Here is a 16,635-nt window from a genome sequence, read left to right as displayed (position 1 = left end):
GGAAGAGTAACTCATACTGTCATACTGATTGGTAGTATCACTAAATTTAGTCCTACCAACAAAGGGCCCAGTTTACCTAGATGACTCAGACGACTGAGGTAATCCATCACCAACTGGGGAAATGGATTCATCAGATTTTAATCAAAAAGTTTAAAATTATGGACAAGAGTTTCAGTAAGGTCTGGTATTGATGTGCATAATACTCTATAAAGGTGGTCCAAAAGCATGTTAAAATCAAAACTAAGATCTTTCTGAGTAATTCTTTAGAATGGACATACTGTACTATTTCTATGAATGAACAAATCAACAACAGACGGCAGTTTCAATTAGTGATAGCCACTGGGGATTAACTCAGACTGCCTGTCTGGACATTTCTGGACATTTTCATTACTGCAAATGGTCAACACTGATGGTCTATGGATATCCTAACAAATGTTATAGGACATATGTTTATATGTTTATAGAACGAACCCCTAAATGAAAGCAGGATGCTTTACCAATTGTGTTTTACTAATTGTAATTGAAACCTTCTTTAAAAGAAAGGTGTTTAACTATACTGGGACATGTCTAGCTTAGAGAAAAGCTTTTCACAAACAACAGCAAGATAAGAAAGTGTGAGTGCATGTGTGAGTTGGTGTGAAGGCAGCAGTGAGGGGGAGAGAGAGTGGGATATTAAGGGCCAGATAGATGGTTAAAAAAGAGAGAGATGGTGAAATGACAGGCCAGAGAGATAGATGAGGGAGAGATGGTGTTCATATTCTCAGTTCCCTTCAGCGACAAACAGTGGCCATGAGACATCAATATTAAACACGGCAACAAGACACCAGCGCACACACACACAATCATCATACCCATATGCATACCAAACACAAGACATCAATATCATATATGAGCATTTATATGCAGAATATTTTACCGACAAACATAATGCATGCTGCTGGAGATGATTGAAAGCTTTGTAGAGAGAGGCTCTGGGATTTAGGCCAGCACTTAGCAAAAGAGAAAGATTGTCTTTCTGTCTGAAATGAGTAAGCTTGTTTTCCTGAATTCCTGAAATCTCTGCATGCTGATGTACTCTATAAAGACAGGATTTTTTATATTAAAACAAAGTAATTAAATGGGGGAAGGGTTGTTCTTGTTGCATAATGAATAAGTGAATGATGTCTCTGTTTTGTCTGACCGGTCTGATGGCGGGTATCATAGGGAAGACAGAACTGGCCAAACAGGTGGCTCGCTACATGCACAAGGACATTAAAAAGGTAAATGACAAAGCAACGTGCATACACATTGACACACCAGTGTTTCTTGGACCTAGCATTCCGTTTACGTGATGAGTGTGTGTGTTGAGACCTGGCATTAAAAAACATCCTGGGCGATCTGAGCACAAGTAACAAGCTTTAAGTACTTAGATTCACACCTGGCAATAAAATGCATCTCTACCTGCATCTTGAGCCAGCACTCACAGTAGAATATTGTAGCAGCTGCTGTCTCTGATGGAGACAATAATGTCCGATAATGTCGCTACCTACCTCTGTTTCAGAACCACGGACAGCACTGCTTGCTTTGAGTGCATCCAAACATGGGGATATGATACTAACTGTGGAACAAACTGCAAAGTCTCTGTCACCCACTGAAAGCACAAACGTTATTATTTAATTATTTATCTCCACACTGACGTTATTTTAAAATACCTACACAACATTCAGATAATCACTACAACCCTTCCATAGGATAACGTCACTGCTGTGCTGTTTGCACTGCAAAAGAAAACCCTTAACATTTTTTATTGTTTATGCTAGGTCATCAGTTAAGAGAGAGTAGTCAAACTGGCCAGGTTGTTAAGTGTTAACATTATTGAAATAATGTGTTGACAAGTGGCCCAGACCCCCTCCAGATGTGGTCTGGGTGATCAAGAGTCTCAAATACATCCTCAGTGTCTCTTAGGTGTGCTCACGTACAGTTATGTGTTCTGCTTATTGTGGAGGCTAACTCATCCTGTTATTCCAGGGCTTCATTCGAATGGACATGTCTGAGTTCCAGGAAAAACATGAGGTGAGCTCTTCCAAATACACTGCTGTGAATTCAGGAAGGCTTGGTAATATCTGATTGACACATACATTATATCGCTCTTCATTCATTTCATATGAGAGCAGTTAACAATTGCATAATGCTGCTGCAGATGCATAGCAGTGACACATTGCATAAATTCTGTTTATGCACTCATAATGGATTCATAAACCAAAATGAATGTTGTATTTTGCCTGTTTTCTCCGTTTTGTGAAGCTTCGTGATGAATACATTTAATCGCTGATTCTGAGTTGCATCATGTTTTAATGTTTAGTGCCATATCTAATTATTTCACCTCAGAGTTCATGCGCCATTTCCACTTTTTATGGATTCCTCTTTAGTTTCTTGCAACAGAAAGCATTAGTATAGGTTAATTTCATTTATCTTCTAGCTCAAAAGTGTTTACAGTTGGTCCAAAATATCACAATTGAGGGTAGCATGAAAAGTCAGTTATCATAAGGAGAGGAAGACCCAATATCATTTAAAAGGGATAAATGTTATTTCTCCAGGGAGACATGCTCAATTGGTTATTAGAACTGACACTTCTTGGTTCTGGAAAATCACAGAGATAGTCAGACAGACTGGAGTTCCTCCTCTGGCCTTGGAAAGGTGTGGCATGTAGCTCTCCAACAACCAGTCTAGACGTAATTAAAGTCAACTTTTGGTAAAGAATCTGCTTGTTGCATTGTATTATTCTGACACGCTGTGCATCGTCTCCCTCTTGTCTGTCAGGTGGCCAAGTTCATTGGCTCCCCACCAGGATACGTTGGACATGAGGAAGGTGGTCAGCTGACCAAGCTGTTGAGGGCATGTCCCAACGCCGTCGTCCTCTTTGATGAAGTGGATAAGGCTCACCCAGATGTTCTCACCATCATGCTGCAGCTCTTTGACGAGGTGTGTGCTCAAACACTAGCCGTACATTCATCCTCTCTGCCTGTCGCATGAGTGAGGATGAACAGGTGAATGAACAGGTGCAAATGTAAAAACAATGAACTGACCTCTTTTTCATTCATACCATTCCTCTCTCAGGGTCGTCTTACAGATGGTAAAGGAAAGACCATTGAATGTAAAGACGCCATCTTCATCATGACTTCTAACGTTGCAAGTGATGAAATTGCCCAGCATGCATTGCAGCTCCGCGAGGAAGCTGAGGAGGTCAGCCGCAGAAAGCTAGCTGACAAACTTGGTGAGAGAAATTGACCAATGTACAGAATATACACGAACATAATCATGTACAACCCTATGTGTTCTGCTCTTCTGGCTGATATTCACATATACATTCATTTACATACATGAGTGCTGTTGTAATAAATTAGGGTTGATGCTGGCTTATCACAGCGTCTTGCAAAATATAAGAGGAGATCAACATTTTCTACACTGTTATAGATTATTGAATTAAGAAGTGAAATTAATGTCAGTATCATGCTTTTCCTCCAGAGGATGTACAGAAAGGTGATGACATCAAAATCTCCCGACAGTTTAAAGAAACAGTGATTCAACCAATCCTGAAGGTAGCACAAATACAGAAACACACATGGATAAAACTTGCTTTGGTGTAGTTACAGGCGTGGTTGACCTGATAAGCTGAGGTTGTCATTGTTCATTCTTTGATTCCTCCTCAGGCTCATTTCCGGAGGGACGAGTTTCTCGGTCGGATCAATGAAATTGTATACTTCCTGCCGTTCTGTCACTCAGAGCTGCTACAGCTGGTCAGCAAAGAGCTCAACTTCTGGGCCAAAAAGGTACAAACACTGTCTGCTCTGCCTCTACCACAGTGTGCACGTTCTATTTTTATATTTCCAAAGAGAGAGATGTCTTGATGCGGGAAGGACCACATGGCTCAGATAATCCTGCCACCTGAATCATTTATGATTTCGATTATGTTTTTAATTATGACACTTTGTACCAATTTATCATTAAATAAGCTCCTGAGCCAGCCTTATGTACGGTTTGGGCTGAATACAGATCCAAATAGTAGCTAGCACTACAGCAGGCTTATGTACTGTAAGTTTAAAGTTCTGACTGAATGAAAGGGATATTAGCCTTCAGAAGTCTGTCTCCACAGCACCACACACTTACAACAACGGGTATCTTCCAGTGGGACTGGGAGACATCACCCACTTCATCCTACAGCCGCTGAGCTGTGCAGAAACCTACGCAGATCAATATTATGTGCCACTGTTACTCACTATAATGTGATTACAGTGTTTAACATGTGGAGCCTTCATCAATATTTAATTATTAATATTACAGCCGGTGTCCTGACAGCCAGCATGGACCCTGCAGGCGACTGATAGGGACCTGACTCATGACTCATTTATTTATCTTTTTGCTGTGTGTGTTGTTGTGTGTCTAATTCTCAGCGTTTCTGTCTTTAATTTCTTAAGTGTGTGTATCTGTCTGTGTGTGTGTGTGTCTATCTGGCAGCAGCACTAACAGGAGAATCTCATTATTACTGAATCCCCACAAGTCATTTGTTTGTCAATCATTTATATTAAAGGAATTAAATGTTTAGTGCCATCATTATTGTCTTACCATATATCTGGAGTAAAACATGGCATCTTATTTATTGAATGTGTTAACATCCACAGCTAAATGAGCGTCTCTGATCACTACTATTGACTAGTGTTTGATTAAAGCGCATTAAGGGCCTGTTGATTAGCGCTGGCTGACATTCAGCATGACAGTATCTTCTCTCTGCTGCTGCATTTGTCTCGCCCCTCATTTCTACATCATGCCCTTCTCCTACCTCTTTAACAGATTTGTGTTTTTGTTACGCTCTCTTTTAAAATGACCTCATCTCGCTGTCTATTATCAGGCCAAGCAGCGCCATGACATCACTCTGCAGTGGGACCGTCCGGTCCTGGACTTGTTGGCGGGAGGGTATAACATGCATTACGGAGCACGCTCCATCAAACATGAGGTAAGCAGCATGCTGCACACAGATTGTCCCATCTAATGTCTCTTCAAAAGCTTTAAATTATATTATCTATATATTCAGTTGGTCTGATTATTAACTGTAAAACTCCAACAACAAGTAGGAAGTATTTCTGCTTGACATTTAAAGGTTCTTAGTTTAAAGTAAATAAATTGAAGTCATGTTTCTGTTCATGTTTAGGTGGTTAAGATAATGTGGTTAAACTGTGGCCTAATGTAAAACTAGTTGCAGCGTTACTCAGACATGGTTAGTGTTCATACATCAGTTAAAAAATATCTGAAAAGACCAGATTAATATTGTACTACAGAAGAGCAAACAATTTCAAATGGAAATGTTACAAACCCTGATAAATAATCTGAGTCTATGGATCCACTAACTTATACAACACAGCTGGCAAAACCACTATGATCTCTGCATCACTCATCAGGTTGAGCGGCGGGTTGTCAACCAGTTGGCCGCAGCATATGAGCAGGAGCTGCTTCCCAAAGGCTGCACCCTGCGCCTGTCTGTCCAATCAGAGGACCAGGAGGAGCGCAGCACACCTAGCCTGCGCCTTGAGGTGGTAGGAGAGGACAGTTCAGCGAGAACACTGGACATCCGTCCACCACTCAGCCCTGAACACTAACAACATAACACAGAGTAAATATGCACATATATACTCTAGTCACACACCATATCATCATCATCATCGTCGTCATCCAGCATCGAGAGGACAGATGGTTCTCCACTGATGTTCCCAATAAAAGTACCTTTGATAACCACAACATTACTGCCTCTCTCATTCAGTACACGCATGCAGTAACTACACGCCAATATTTCCACAGTGTGCAGTCAATAAAATCAACCTTAATATAGCAGTTTGAAATGATGACATGTAGAGCAGTGCTGCAGCATCATGACCATCAAGCATCTCATCATCAGAGGTATGAATCCACTGTATAAGCTGGGAAGCAATGTGTTGCTGCATTGTGTTTGTTGCATATTATCAGTGTTAAATAGTGATAAGTTAATGTCCATCAAGTAGAAAAAGCCAAAATATTTAATATTTATTGAAGGTATTTTTTTTAAGTTAACAGCCAGAAAAAGTGGTATTTCTGACATGTTATTGAAGAGTTAACAATAGGAACAGTTGCCTTGTTGCATTAACTGGCAGAGATGAGAACAACAAATGGAGGAAAAAGTGAGAGTTTTAATAAGTAGTCCGATTTTAACTAGCAAGTGACTTTATTTCATCCAAATTTAAATATATAACTCAGAATTTGTCCATTTTGCTGTGTAGGCACCAGAAGTATTAATAACCAAAGATAGTTCATGATAGATACTTATGCAGCAGAGCTTCACTGATAGATACACCGATCAGCCACAACATTAAAACCACTGACAGGAGAAGTAAATAACATTGACCATCTTGAGACAATTCAATGTTCTGCTGGGAAACTTTTGGACCTGACAGTCATTGGTGTGGATGTTACTTAGACATGTAGCACCCACCAAGACCAGACCAGAAACCCCCACCCCATAGCAATGACACTCCTTGATGGCAGCAGCCATCCCCAGCAGGATGCAGCCTGACACAGACACACACACAAAAACAGTTTAGGAACAACTCAAAAAAACATGAAGAACAGCACAAGGTGTTGACCTGGCCTCCAAATTCACTAGATCCCAAACTGATCAAGTATCTGTGGGATGATCCACAGAGGCCCCTCCCCTCAACCAATAGGACAAAAGGCCCCCACTAACAACATTCTGTTGACAGACACTACAGGACACCCTCAGAAGGCCCATGTCCATTCTCTGATGAGTCACAACTGTTTTGGAGACACAAGGGAGACCTACACAATATTAGGAAGGTGGTCATTATGTTATGCCTGACCGGTGTATATGAAAACATAGCCTGCTTATTCATTTCATTGGAGTAAAGAATGTGTTGGTGGAGAAATCCCAAGACAAACCATTTGAGTTATGGTTCATAGAAATAGTTTCTGTTTATGTATGTTAATGTGAAGAGTCTGTCACAACGGCGTCCTCTGGTGCTGTACAGCGTCTGACGTTACACAACAAATACTCAGTGTTGCATCATGAATGTTTTAACCGCATGTTGACAAGGCGCCAAATGTAATCGAGCGACATTTCTCACTCTTGTATCCCTGCCTCCACTTTGTAAATAAAGTCATCACAACAAAAAAGGGAATTCCTCTGTTTTGTGTTCTGTTTGTGACTGACACTATTGATGGATGGACGGATGGGTGTGTGTGTGTGTGTGTGTGTGTGTGTGGGATCAGTGCCTGGGTGGGAATTCTCCCAACAATAACGCTTGTCCACAACGCGTGAAACAACGCGACAGAGGAATTTTCTTGGAATTCTGCTCTGTGTGGGGGTCTGTGTCAGACGGTGAGAGGGAATGTAGCACGGCACATTCTGCTGAGACGCTACACACACAGACACACACACACACATCCTGAATGTCTTTTCTGTAGGGAGGAATTAGCATTCAGAAAAAAGACACAATCGATTAACCGATTTAAGTTCAGGAAAGAAAATATATTGCTGCTTCTCTAAGGTGAGGATTGTCACGAATTAAACATTTGTCTCTCCCACCGTTGGCATGACACAAAATACAAATTTGAAGACATCACTTTGGGGCCTGACAAGTTGTAAATATTAGTCATCTGCAGGCTCACAGATAATATTAAAAAATGCCTCAAAGTTTTAAAATCCTTTAAAATCCTGCTGTATTAATTGTCTTGCTCCTTCATGGTTTGTATAGTTTTAATAAAAGAGATCAATAAGAGATGGTGGATTCATCTTATGAGCGATTCTCAGCAGAAAATTACAGAATATTTTGTGCATTCATAACAACCACAATTTATTTTATTTGATATAGAGTGTGATTGCTATGTTTCCTGCTGACAATAGATTTTCCTAAACTACTCCTCTCTATTCTGTCTTCTTTACCACCGCCATGTCAAATATGAATGTACACAAACTCACAAGCTGCGCCTCGTGCTTAAACTGAACCGACAAATACCTGAAATGTCATCTGCGTAAAGCCGTGTAAACCGAGAGAAGGAGCAACAGACGAGCAGATGTTTTTTAAAAAAAATTAGACTCCAGAAGATGCCACATCTGGACCGGGAGATCAGGTTTAGCTGCTATACCTTGAGGCTTTTCTCATCTCTTATAACCCTCAAACGCATCTACACTTTATGGTTTTAGGAAGTCAAAATGGTTTGTGCACGTGTGTGTGGATCCATTTACCCTCCCCGAGGAGGAAGACAAGAATAAGAGGAGGAGGAAGAGGAAGAGAAGAGGCTCTTAGTCTGTCCGTCAGGCTATTTCTGACTGCTGCCATTTCTCTGATTAGATTATGGAGAAACAGAAACCTGGCCCTCCATCGTCCTAACCTCCCTCTCCCTCCATCCCGCTACACTTCACTCACTCACTCACTCACTCACTCTTGCCTTCTGCTTGCTTCCTCTCTCACCGTCTCTCCTCCACCTTTTTCTCTCAGCCCTTCCCTCTTCCTCTGCTGTCTGTCTCTCTCCCTCCTCCTCCTCCTCCTCCTCATCCTCATCCTCTTCTTCCTGTGGCTGATACAAATGATGAAGTGTTCAAGGTGCAGGAGAGAAGAGGGTAAAAGGTCAAACATGGGAGGTAGCGGCGCATGGAGGGCCAGAGAGATGGAGACACGTTTGATAAGTACGATTGTTGGAATTAAAGTAGATGTTGCAGTGGCTGAACTTTGAGATTTGCTGTGAGATTTCTCAAAGCCAAGAGGAGCTGAACTGTGGGCCTAGACCTAACCAGAGCTGAATGTGCATCAGTTTGAAAGAAAGAAGTCATCCTAGTTTAAATCAAAGTGAACATGCCTATGCCCAGTGGTGATCCTTCGTTCTGAGGGCCCCCCAGGCAAAGACATACTGTATGTGTGCTATCCAAACTAGCAAAATCTGTCATATGATAGAACAGGGCCCTTGGAGGGTTGTGGAATATTGCTGATGTACTGTAGGGACATCATAGGTGTAAGGGTTTATGGTTGTCATGGCGAACTATGAAATCTGGGGCCTTTCAGATTTTTTTTTCCATGGGGCCACAAACAATTGCTTGGTTTGCCTGTCCTGACAGTGTGTCCCTGCTTGTGCCTCTTTGAAGCATGGCCTGATGAAGCTCATGTTTGACAAAGGAAGGTTACGGCCACTGCTATGTCCCCATTTTGTGTCCACTCTGGGGACATATTGTAGCATGTTTGGCTCTGGATGATTCTCCAGTGAGGTGTGTTAGAGTTCACTGCAGTCTGAGAGCAGCCCAGCCAGCAGCGGCAGCAGCAGCAGGAGCAGCTCAGGGAGGTGCAGCAGCCAGGTGGAGGTGGTGAATGATGAACGACTACTAGCGGCTTTCCCATTATCATATCTGTCCCTGCTCTTAACGGGGGATTTTCATCCGTGTCCCTCTGCACTCCTCTCATCTCTCCCTCCCCTCCGCCTCTCTCATTGTGCTCCCCTAGGAAAGCGATCGATTTCACCTCCATTACCTCAGTCCGCTCAGCTCTTAGTCTGAAGATGCTCCTCATTCATGCGCCTCTTATCGCTAACTATTCACTTCAGGCTCACATGTTAGTTAAAAATGGCCCCTTCGTGTTAACGCCTGGAGTCACGACGGCTACTTTTGGGAGGACCCGGTGGAAGGGGCGCGCTCACCGGATGCCACCAGGTTACCGCAAAGACAATCACGTGACAGTCCCTGGGGAGAATTAGCATAAAAGACAAATAAAAGACCCCACCGAAAAAAGCACACCAGTCTGTCCTCCTTTCTTTTAAAGAAAAGGAACAAATCCATTCCGCCTAATTCGAACCTTGCTCAGGGACAGCTCGCGTGGCAGATTGCAGCCTAATTAGTTTAGAAGGAATTTAATTCAATTAACTTTCCACAGCTCCGCGCGCCCCGCCGCTGGGCTGCTTTCAGAGCGCGGGGCCAGAGCTCGAGATCTAATTAGCGTGTTTGGAGAAGCTCTCCTGCGCGCGGCCATCCCTCGCCGCTCCAGCTGTGGCGTGCTTGCGTGTGTGTGTGTGCGCGCGCGTGTGTGTGTGTGCGGCGTGGTCTCTCGGGAGCTGGTTTTTATCCTAAAAAGCTTCTTTTTTAAGTAACATGCCGTTATCCATTAGGATAATACAGGTCTGGAGCCGCAGGAGAGATGTACGTAGCATGTGAATAACCGCAGCTGCTCTGCGTCACTTTCTGATGAATGCGTGTTGGATTCAAGTCAGAGCGGACTTAAACAAAGATGAGTGTCATTTGATGGGTTACAATTCATGGACACATTTTGAGGCAGTGTTGGCAGCTTCATCCTCATAAGCCTTTATGATGGACAATGATTCCTGGCTTTGATTTTGCCGTAATTTTGATCCAATCTGACTAAAATATGCGCATTTCTGATTGTATCAGAGCAAACACGGTGCAACTAGGTACAGTTAGGAATGCAGCGTTGTTTCTCTGTATTTGTCCTTTTTAATCCTAATTACATTTCCGACTTGCGCGCAAATTTGTGCACGATTTGTAAACACACTCACTTGCCAGTTCATAAGGTACACGAGTGAAATTAATGCTTTCTAATATAACAGTCCAGCTCTAAATCCCCCTTGACTGTTCTAATATTCAGTTTGTTGAAACATCCAGAGAAAGGTGGTAATTTAACTGTTTGATCATTTTTGGAGGATGCAGTTTGTGGCGCTGTAAAACTGGATTGAATTAAATACTAAACTGTTTCTGTTATTTAGCCTAGCCTAGCCTTTATAATGGGGATGTCAAAATAGTAGAAACATGTGTCGGTACAACACAATACAGTTGAATAGTACAACAAACCACGGCCTCTAAAATGAAAACACAGATGAATCAACATCATCTCAGTTATTTGAAACTAATGCTGAATACATAACCTTCAAGAAGCTAAGATTTAGTGAAATAATGGTATAGAATGCATTCGTTTTTATTTATGTACTTTATGAACTGGCAATTGAATGTATATGAGCTATAGGTGTTGGTATTGTAAAGCAAGAATAACATTTTTATGCCATTTCTTTCCCTCAGTGTTGTGATTATAGTGGATGTTTGCATTACAACACTTGTTAACGCCTTCTTCAAGGTGAGGCTCTTTGTGCCAGGTATGGTCAACATAAATGCAATCATCTGTAAAAACATTTAACCTATATCCCAACCAGTAGGTGGTTTATTCTATTGTATGCTCTTGTAGACTGTGGACTCAAGTTGAGTTTGATCAATACTTGAGTGTGGAGTTGAATGCAACTTCTACACTCCTCGGTGCTGTGTTGCTCACGTCGCTAACCGGGTTAGATACGCGCCGTCCTCTCCAGTCGGAGCGTCACGGCATATTCCGGTAATTGGGGACTGATATGCGGGGAAGGGCGCTCCGACGGGACCCCCGGGCCCGCCACACCCGCCCCTCCCGCCCGCTCCGTCTTCCATCCATCACCGAGCAAATCAAATACGCACCGCCAGCCTCTGCTGCTGCTGTAAAGACGCGTGCCAATGTTAACGGCAGGATCCACGAGTCGGGATTTTATTTTATGCGCAATCAAATCGACCTCCGAGGGAAGAGGATCTTAAGAGTGGCGATGACACGACACATTTTAGTGACTCTGCAGGTGGAGAGCGAGAGCCGCTCGACTGTGTGATCGCACAAACACACACCGGCCTGCTGGGTTTAACCCAGTCAGCACAATGGTGGCAAATTAAAAAGAAGGATGGGTCCTAATAAAACTATTAAATTATAAAGATATCTTCTAGATAGCAAAATTATGGATTGATTGTCAATAATATAAAATGTGTTGGGGAATACCTGAGGGAGAGAGGGAGAGGCTCGGCTTATTTTACGCACAAGAAAAATACGGACTCCTTTATAAAGAAATAAAGAGCACTCTTTTTATTCTCTCTATATCATGTTTACCATACATATAAGCAACATTCAAAAATAAGAAAATAAAAACTGGTCTGGCTCATAATCTATAATAATTAGGACATAAAGGCCAAACTAAATAAAAAATAGAAAATGATGCATTTAGTATTTCAGTATTTGAATACTTTCATTTTAATTATTACAGGTGATTATAGCATTTAAAACCCAGTTGTGTTGATATTTGTTGAAATAATTGCAGCTGAGTTAAATGTAATTTCAAATGTAGTCAATGTTTGAGAGATATTAGTTGCAGAAGAAGCAGACTACACTCCAACCAAAGACAGAAATAAATGTCCGTGTCTGGTTTCTGTGTTTCTCTTTAAGTATTTTATCCCGTGTCACAGCAGCCATCAGCTGTGTTGCTCACATTAGACAGAGTGAAATCCTTCTGACTTAACGTGTTCTTCGGATCTGGGCCCTGACTCCAGTTAACTCTGGTGTAATCTCCGCTTTTAATTGTTCATGTAACCGTTTTACAAAGCTCGACAAAGAGGAGGTTAATATCCAGACCGAGGATCAATAGAAGCCCGAGTCTACAGCAAAAAAAACGGCTTTGCGCACGGGACGTGTTCTTCTTTGAGCTTTGGTTGATGGATGGAGCTGGCAGTCTCCCTCCCTGACTGACAGCCTCACTCTGATATCAGACCACCACCGCCTGTCCCGGCACAGAACCGGCCTGGGCCTCCCGCGTGGCTTTTCATCAAACCAGTGTCGCCGCTGTCTTATCCTTCCCTCATCCCTTATCCGCTGTCTCTATCCATACACCTCAGCGTCTCTCCGTCAAAACCATCCATCATATCCCTCCAAGACTGCGCACAAGTCTTCCCGCTATCTTCTACACGGAGCCCTGCAGATCTGTAGTCGGACTTTGAGGGCTGGGAGACCATCACAAACAATTACAGGAGCATGAAAGATGAGAATTTAATTTCTCTAAAGATCACGGCCCCGTTTAGAATAGGATGGGACAGATAGGACAACTAATTAATAACGAATCATAAATTAAATCATCAGTTGAATTTGATGCACAATGGAATAAAAAAGAAAAGAAAACAATCACCAACATTTTTTTTTTTTTTTACATAAGCTTCTCACAAAAACCGACATCATATCCTCATTATGGATTCAGATTAGAACATGCTTTGATTGGTGTATTCGTTCATTAAATAAATATACCCACAGAATATGTATTTCACAGTTTACTTTTATCCAACGCTTTTGTAGGCCTTTTATGCTCTCCGTCATTGTTCCCATTATAGCCAATAGTTTAATGGTCTTAATCGCTCACATAACTGCATTTACAATTTTTTGTCTCCTGTCATTATATCCTAATGTTTTAATGGTGTGTAATGTTGCCATAGCTTTAAATCAAGGATACAAAGCTATCAGTGAAAAGATGAATTGATCCTTTACTATTAACTCAATCAAAGCTCTGATTAGAACCGGGCACCACGTTAAGTGCGTTCATAAGGTTTTTTCCCTAATAACCCATGGGCCTATAATCCCTATAGTCGGGGTTCCTCTCTCAGGGGCCCTCAGGAGTCTCTAGGGGACCATTGTGCCCCCCTCTGTTGACTCAGACGCTATGAATGCCAAAGCTCCCCGTTACTGTTTCCGTCAAATCGCTCCATGAATGTAAAAGTCCAAAGTTAAAGCCTCCGCAGAGGAGAAATCTCCCCCTGCGCTGGAGCACTATAGGGCGGATTAGTGGCCTGGAAGAGACCGGTCCCCTCTTTGAAGGGATTAAAGTTTAAATGCTTGAAAGCGGGAGAGCTAGGGTCGCTCCTGGCTGCTCTTTTTCTCTGAGGCAGAGACAGCCTGTAGAGTTTAGAAACTGTTTAGGTTTCTCTGTAAACTCACCTCTGAACCCAGCAGACTGGGACGAGGACACAACAGACGGGACAGCCTGGAAGCTGACTGGTTAACATGAAATAAATAAAAAAAAAATGTCAGTGACCTTATAAAATGTATAGCCTGCTTATTATTAAATATACAATTAATTTAATGGTTTAACTACAAGGCATGTGGATCACAGAACTCTGATATTTATCGATGTTGCTGAAAGCTGTTCTCACTTGCCAAAGCATTAGGTACTGAAATGTCTCGAGCTAAATCTTAGCTTCATGTCTGTTCTAATGTTCAGATTATGTTGAAACAACATAGGAAATGTGATCATTTAACTGTGTGATCATGTTAGAGGATGTAGTTTGTGGTAGCCTACTTTTAAACTGGATTGAATTAAACACTAAAGTGTTTCTGTTATTTGTCATAGATCACGGACTGAAATTGGGTGGTCAAAATAATGGAAACATGTTTCAGTACAACTCAGTATAATTCCACAGTACTACAAACCACAGCCTCCAAAATGATAACACAGTTGAATCAACAACTTTCTCACCACTACCTCCATGAAGCTGAGATTTAGTGCAGGAGTTTTACATTAGAATGCATTTGTTTTCACTGGTGCACCTCATGATCTGGCAATGAGTGTACGTTTTAGATTTTATTTGGATATGAAACAATGAGCGTTTGCAAAGTTTGGTTGCAGCCAAATGTTTAAGTGCTGCTAACAGTACTCTCGTGTCTTACAAATACAGAGCTGGATCCACACACAATAGTGATTTGGCCTATGACCTACCATCATCTCTGCTCTATAAAGCTTGTATTCTGGGTTTAACCCACTTGACTGTCTTCACCAAATAAAGGTGACATAATGGAAGCTTATACTTATTTTGGCCCAGGTAGAATTGATGAGCAAATATATCATTTTTAATACAAGTAATTTATTAACAGAATCGTATAAAACTACACGGTACAAAACTGCACATTTGGAGCTAAATGTATAAGACAGTGTGCAGTATCAAAGTTAATTCAGACCTCCTGAGCCTTGCTGAGCCTCGGACACATCGGACTGAAGTGACCGATGTTCAACCACAGCTTCAGGCCAACATCAGCAGAAGATGAGCAGCAGGAGCACCGCGTGCCGCCCCGCCCCAAACATCCACAACGAACGCCGTGAACAAATCTTATTATTAATTTGTACTTTAAGTGAGCACAGAGTAGAAAATGCACGCATGCGCACGCGTGTAGCCAGTTAATGCCATTAAGGAGCATCACCACGCAGCCTCTGGTCATGCAGAGATAAGAGCGCGCGCTCTGAGCCATTACGCATTTTACGCGCAAGCAGACGGTCCATACTTAATCAGTTTTTCGCGACGCAATTTTGGTTTGTGGATTATATTATTTGGTGAAATCTATCCGCTAATAAAACGCTTGTTAATTTAAAATAAATAGAGTTAGAAAAGCAGAGAGCAATATATTTATTTTAATAGCACCCGATTTGGAAAGTGCACGGAGCACGCGCCTGACTGCTGGTTCAAACCCTGAGAGAGAAAGAGAGAGAGAGAGAGAAAGTGTGTGTGTGTGTGTGTGTGTGTGTGTGTGTGAGAGAGAGAGAGAGAGAGAGAGAGAGAGAGAGAGAGATAGTGCGCGTGCGACGGAGGCCGAGTGGGATATGACTTATCACATTGTATGACACCGAACAATAAACTTAAACCAATTTATGAAGCGTCAATGCGTTTATGGTTAGCCTGTCGCGGTTGCCTCGGTTGTCTCCGCAGCCAGTTCCCTCGTAGTCCTATACATCAAAGTGACGCTCACTCTGGTGACATCTCCGTAAAAGTGATCGGAATCAAATCAAAGCTTTTAATCTCACCAATCACCGTCACATCTGGACGGGTTCCCTCACATAAAGACTTCTGCGGCTGAGCTGCGGTTGGCTCCACGAGCAGTCAAACAGCATTAACCGGTCATGGAGCATTATTTGGAGCTGAATCTGCTTCTGCTCTTGGGCGGCATTTTAGACATATGTTACTAGATTAAATAGACTATTTTTCCTAAATGACTCTAATAACCATCATTAGATTCTGCCAGAACAGCAAAGGGATATTTATCCTGCAGTGTTGGACAATTTAAAATGTTTTATAAACATGTCTCGTTTGTATTACAATTAAAAAAAAACCCTGGCTTCTGATATATTTTACTTCAAGCTACTTTTTTCCAGGTCAAACCCTAAACATGGCATATAGGCCTGTTGTTATACTCTGTAAAGGACGGTTAAGGTGGACACAAACTAGACTCATTTTTTATCTTTTTAATTTAATCTTAATACACGTACATTGTCTTCGTTGAAAACTGCCCTTACATTTTCCTTACATTCCTTACATTTCTACCTGGGCCGTTTATGGGGCCATTAAACGCAGAATAAACGTATATTTTAATTATATGCAAATGCTCACTTGCAATGAAACTTAGATGTTTGATTTTGGTCACATTTCTGCTGGGGAGAGAGTAAACTCACCACAATTAAGCACGTCCGATAAAGGATGCAGGGAGAGCCTAACTGATTTGAATGGAGCGGCCGCTGTTTTTTTTTTTTTTATTGAACTCTGCTGACACCTGCGAGCTCGAGATGCTGTGGACCGCGTGGGCGGTGCAGGGAGCGGTGGGAGGAGAGGGTGGGGGTGGGGGGTCCACGCTCACTCACTGCTGCCATTGTCATGGAAACTAGACCACCGCCTCGCTATTGTCTCGCGCCCTGCCAAGTTTATTATAAACACCGCGCGAGCCGCAGCGCGCTGTCAAACGGAGCGCGAGCGCA

At 42.2% G+C, this 16,635-nt stretch overlaps 1 protein-coding gene across 1 annotated transcript in view; it reads left to right on the top strand.

Moving 5' to 3' along the window:
* clpb (ClpB family mitochondrial disaggregase) overlaps positions 1 to 7,211 on the top strand; it is a 32,952-nt gene extending 25,741 nt beyond the window's left edge. The window contains exons 9-16 of the mRNA XM_084558945.1: positions 1,204 to 1,259; positions 2,008 to 2,052; positions 2,800 to 2,961; positions 3,097 to 3,253; positions 3,505 to 3,578; positions 3,690 to 3,809; positions 4,886 to 4,990; positions 5,433 to 7,211. Of these exons, the coding sequence (XP_084415071.1) occupies positions 1,204 to 1,259; positions 2,008 to 2,052; positions 2,800 to 2,961; positions 3,097 to 3,253; positions 3,505 to 3,578; positions 3,690 to 3,809; positions 4,886 to 4,990; positions 5,433 to 5,630 (917 nt within the window). The 3' untranslated portion in view covers positions 5,631 to 7,211. The remainder of the gene's footprint in view (positions 1 to 1,203; positions 1,260 to 2,007; positions 2,053 to 2,799; positions 2,962 to 3,096; positions 3,254 to 3,504; positions 3,579 to 3,689; positions 3,810 to 4,885; positions 4,991 to 5,432) is intronic.
* The last annotated feature ends 9,424 nt before the right edge of the window (positions 7,212 to 16,635 follow it).

Source organism: Chelon labrosus (assembly GCF_963514085.1).
Source record: "Chelon labrosus genome assembly, chromosome: 13".
Lineage (NCBI taxonomy): Eukaryota > Metazoa > Chordata > Actinopteri > Mugiliformes > Mugilidae > Chelon > Chelon labrosus.
This window is presented reverse-complemented; position numbering and strand designations above follow the sequence as displayed.